This window comes from Hyalella azteca, unplaced genomic scaffold (genome assembly GCF_000764305.2).
Source record: "Hyalella azteca isolate HAZT.00-mixed unplaced genomic scaffold, Hazt_2.0.2 contig14981, whole genome shotgun sequence".
NCBI lineage: Eukaryota > Metazoa > Arthropoda > Malacostraca > Amphipoda > Hyalellidae > Hyalella > Hyalella azteca.
This window is the reverse complement of record NW_025944847.1, coordinates 1,826-7,149: the sequence shown is the minus strand read 5'-3', so window position 1 is coordinate 7,149 and position 5,324 is coordinate 1,826. Positions and strand designations below refer to the sequence as shown.

At 39.3% G+C, this 5,324-nt stretch overlaps 1 protein-coding gene across 1 annotated transcript in view; it reads left to right on the top strand.

The window, feature by feature from the left end:
- LOC108669535 overlaps positions 1-4,120 on the top strand; it is a 22,359-nt gene extending 18,239 nt beyond the window's left edge. The window contains exons 9-10 of the mRNA XM_018156884.2: positions 295-405; positions 2,529-4,120. Of these exons, the coding sequence (XP_018012373.2) occupies positions 295-405; positions 2,529-4,120 (1,703 nt within the window). The remainder of the gene's footprint in view (positions 1-294; positions 406-2,528) is intronic.
- The last annotated feature ends 1,204 nt before the right edge of the window (positions 4,121-5,324 follow it).

Genomic DNA, 5,324 nt, shown 5'->3' with positions numbered 1-5,324 from the left:
GAGCTGCACTACAGTTTTGTCTCTGCCACCAGAGAGCTGCACTACAGTTTTGTCTCTGCCACCAGAGAGCTGCACTACAGTTTTGTCTCTGCCACCAGAGAGCTGCACTACAGTTTTGTCTCTGCCACCAGAGTGCTGCACTACAGTTTTGTCTCTGCCACCAGAGAGCTGCAGTACAGTTTTGTCTCTGCCGCCAGAGAGCTGCACTACAGTTGTCTCTGCCACCAGAGAGCTGCACTACAGTTTTGTCTCTGCCACGAGAGAGCTGCACTACAGTCTTGTCTCTGCCACCAGAGAGCTGCGTGGCCAGCATCGCTGAGGAGGCCAACGACGGGGACATGGAGGACGAGGCCACTGAGGCCACTGGCCGCCCCAGCGTGGCCGCCTTGAGGGCCCAGCTTATTGGTCAGTGCTGCTCAAAATTTAAAAATTATTTTTTTTAATATACTTATGGAAATAAAAAAAATTAAAAATTATTTTTTTCAATATACCTATGGAAATAAAAAAAATTAAAAATTAATTTTTTTTAAATACTTATGGAAATAAAAAAATTTGAAAAATAATTTTTTTAATATACTTATGGAAATAAAAAATTAAAATTCAATTTTTTAATATACCTATGGAAATGAAAAAAAAAATTTAAAAATTAATTTTTTAATATACCTATGGAAATAAAATTTGAAATTCACTGTAGATGTGTGACATCGGAGATACTGTATTCTTTAGAAGTGTTGAGTTTAAAAAGTAATTTTTCAACGCATATTTTATATTTTATTTATTCTAATTTATCTATTGCTATAGATTTTAGTTATTGTGTTTAATAGGATGTATTATCACACCCTCCTGCCCTCCATTAATTGTTTTTCCCTTCAGTGTTCACACGGGCCATAGTTCACACGTGCCATAGTTCACACGTGCCATAGTTCACACGGGCCATAGTTCACACGGGCCATAGTTCACACGGGCCATAGTTCACATCATGGCCCGCTTGTGACAACCTCGCTCAGGTCACAGACTTTAATCAACAATCTACATTATACTTCAAATAATCTCTAATTACTCCAACGACCAATCAACGAGCTTATTAATTGCGTCTATAGACATTTAATGATTTCGCTGTTGTATTATATACTTCTCCTCCATTTTTTCTATTCTCTTTCCAAGAAACGTCTGCAAAAGTTTTGTTAATTCCTTAGTTTCATTACCAGCTTAAAAATTTTCTGTATTAACGATTTGTTTTTAGTTTTGCATACATTTTTAGTTGAATTAATGTCGTCCACGTAAGGGGACCGCAGACAAAAGTGTTCACATTTCTGTTTCAGTTGCTTTTATTTCTCACGACTTGAGGTTGAAACGTTATTCTCAATAAATCTCAATTTGAACTTCAATCGTGTAACATACTTTGCAAATTTTTTATTGAATTTAGATGTTTTTTGTGTCACGAATCAGGTTAGAGGCCTTCATCGCCTGGTGATGCATATCAAATTATTCAATTTTTGTGTTTTAGTTTAGCCCTGCTGATTAAATTTTGCTCTGGGGAGCAAAATTTAATCAAAAATGTAAACTCGAGCTCGAGTTTAAGATAAGCTCGATTGAATATGCCTACTGCATAGCAAGTGCTTTTTCATGTCAACTCAAAAGTTGTACAATAGAGCGATGTATTATTATTCTTCTAATCCTGGTAAATCAACATTTACTAAACAACCTCCATCCAGCGTGAGCTTATTTCCAGCAAATTACCTTTTATAATACAATCTTTGAAGCCAATAAGTTTGCTCATCTTGCAAGCATTGCTTACATTCCTCCATCACCTTACATATTTAAATATTCCGAGAAAAAATTAGTCACGTATTAACAAACCTACACTAAGTATGGTCATATAATATTTGTATTGTAAGGTTCGAATTCGGTCACAACAAATCTAGCCAAGAGCAAAGCTTGGAAACTGTTCCGTGCTAACGTCATGTCAGAAGGGCAGCGTTTTGCTTCCATTTGGGCTACGGCCGTGCAGAAAACGGTTGATTTCACACTAAATCAAAGGCCTAAAATAACAAATTTGACCAGTCTATTGTTACTCAGTTTATACATTTGGATTGAGTGAATGAGTGATTATATTGACTCAATGAATGCGTGCACACATTTGTCTCGGGGCATTCGTTTTGCATTCGCGTTCTTACGGAGCATTTCGGTTGATAAAATTGCTGATGGATGGCAAGAGGCAGGAGATCATCCTCTGATTAAACTGGAAATTTGAATGAATTCATGCTTCCTTGACTTGGGTTCTGATTTAGTTCCTACCAGATTTTTCTTCTTCTGTTCTTTGTAACATGAAGAAAATGAAGGCTTAGATTGGCGGCTGAAAATGAAATTAGAGTGAAAAAAATCGGGTTTAAAATCTAAATAAAATTTTTAATTGAATTTTACAACTGTATTGCTATTGTAAAGGGTAATTTTTTGCTACAGGTAAGAATGTTTGTTCATGTGTAGGAATAAATCTGTAAATTGTGCTAATCACAGCTTTATTTCAGAGCGTGAGCAAGAAATCAAGCGCCTGCACTTGGCCATGCAGGAGTCGCGGGCGCAGCGCGCTATCCTGCTTCAGACGCTCGAAAAAGAAAGAATGAAGCGCGTCGAGAGAAGCGCCGCGCTTCAAGATGGTGCTTCTTCTGATCCTCAATATGGCAAGAGCTCTTCACTGCTCCCAAGTTGTAGTTCTTCCTTAGCTCCTAAGTTTGTTGAGCCACAAAACATCCTGACCGATGGAGTTGGACGAAACTGTCCTCTTGACGCCACGTTATCTGACGCCGCCAGCGCGCCGACGCGAGCAAAGGCTTCCCGCGCCGCTAAAGATAATTTAGCGACGCTTGTGGATGTTGCTCACGCAAAGAAATATGAAGGTCAAGGATGCTCCGAAAATCGAGCGCTTTGTGAGAATTACATCAAGCTTGTAGAAAATCCTTTCCTGCAAAATCAGAAGGCAGAATTGTCTTTGAAAAGTATGGAAAAAATTAATACCATTGTTCCAAAAACAAATTATGTGTTGGCTTCATTAGCAGATGGTGTAAATACAACTCAAACTATGTTTCTCAATGAAGATATTGATGGGAGTCATGCAGATGCTTTTTTGCCTACCGCCTTGGAAGCAAGCGCCAGTGGATCAACAGAGCAGAGAGAAGCTTTCGTACGAGAATGTCATAATAAAAAAATGTTACGTAATGTTAATATTTTCCCATCTGATAGGTCAAAAACTCAACCTATTTCTTCTATGTTGTCTTATGCTACGCTTGTTCTAGATCAATCAATTGACTGCGGAACTTCAGCTAGTTTTTCCCTTAACAAATCTCAAACTGTTGCTGCCTGCAAACAAAGCAACGCACTTCCTTCGCTTGCGCCTCTTCTCGATCACGATTACATCAAAAATGTCTCTTCTTCGCTCAATTTTTCTTGCGGGCTGTCGTGTCTGAGTAACACTGCCAACATCTTCGATCTCACGTCTGATACATCCGTGATGCGCCAAGCAAGTGAATGTGACCATCTGAACACTGCGGGGCCATCTACTGTACCACAAGACATAACATCGTCATATCAGTCCATTGGAACTAACGAGCTCTTGCATTCGACCCATGAGCATGACACTGTTCGAGTCATAGAGGAAATATCTGTGGATTCTGCTCAAAGTTACGGAAATTCTTTTGATTTGAATCTTAGCAACCTTGACCAAGAAGCGAACCCTTACCTAAGCTCCATTAACCTTAACGAATACAATGCGATCGCTCCACTGTCATCAGTCTGTAAAATTGGCAAGGACAGAACTGATCCCTGTCAGTCTAGCCCTTGTATTCTTACTCATACAATGCCAATGAAGAAAATACAAAACACCTTCAGATATGAGAAAGATTCATTGCACAGCGTCTTCTTAAATGCAGCCCGCAACAAAAGTCTCTGCGATGTCATCGACGTCACCGATACTGAAGACAGCTGCTCCGACTCCGTGGGCACCAACGAGACTTTCAACGGACTAAGTCTGGGCGACTCTCTGCTAGAAGATGGCAGTCTCCGGGCAGAATATACGATTCATTCGTCGAGTAATTCGAACGAAAGATTTTCCGATAATATTTAATGGTCATTCTTGACGGAATAAGATATCGACGATATACTCGTAACTAGAAATTAGTTTATAAGTACTGGAGAACTTGGGAAATCTTTCCGAGTTATTCCACAATAAAGTTAAGATTATCAGTTCTTGAATCTTTTTCAATGCAATAAGAATAATAGAATGCACATTATTCAGTTTAGGCAAAGTTGTCACCGACTCGTTGCAACTTATCAAGTTCGTTAATTAAAAGAATCTGCAGCGAGAATATCTTGTCATAAGCAAATTGTTTCAATTTCGAGTTTATTAAATCCTGCCTGACAGCCCATGCCTCATAACTGATTGAGAACCAACGATGCAGAATCATTAGAGTCTGAATTTCTCATCGTAAAAATCCGTGTAAAGCCAGGGACGCTTGAGTCTAATTGAGGCCGCGTGATTCCCTTTAATTTTTGCGCGCGCGGTGACTTCTTCTAACGCATCACTCGATCGTTGTGGAGCGTTACGTTGTCTCCCTTGTTGTTACACTCACACCAGAGCTGGGCAGCGCTACTTTGAAATGTAGCGCCGCTACCGCTACATGCTCTAAATGTAGCGGGCGCTACCGCTACAATTGCTTAAATGTAGCGCCGCTACTGAAATGGTACCGGCCGCTATACGTAGCGCGCTACTGCCCATCTCTGACTCTTAGTCTCATTTGACTAGAATCACTGGATGGTGCTTTATGTTATTGAAATAGTCACAAGTCATTTTAACGAATAGCCCTATGTTCTCTTTTTCTACTTGATCAATGCAGTTAGGCCTTCAGGAGACCCTCTGACATGTACCTCTCCATCTGTACTTTCTTATGTACCTCTCCATCTGTTGATGCTTATAGTGATGCTTATAGTGATGCTTATAGTGATGCTTATGATGACGCACATAAGTTTTTGTGTTTTATTTTTTCTTTGCTGTTGTGCCCTTAGACTTATGATCGGAAATAACTTGCCTATGATTTTGTTTCTCATTTGAGGCAAAACTTCGAGATAAATGGAGGCCTAAAAAAATATAGGTTTCGATGCCGTTATTTTTAAAGTCTCTTATATTTAATGACATTTTTATATTTAAGGTTCAGGCAGCTTTAAAGTTGTAGATGCTTGCGCGGTTATTTTGTACACCGTTACTCGCTATTTCCGATAATATTTAATGGTCATTCTTGACGGAATAAGATATCGACGATATACTCTTAACT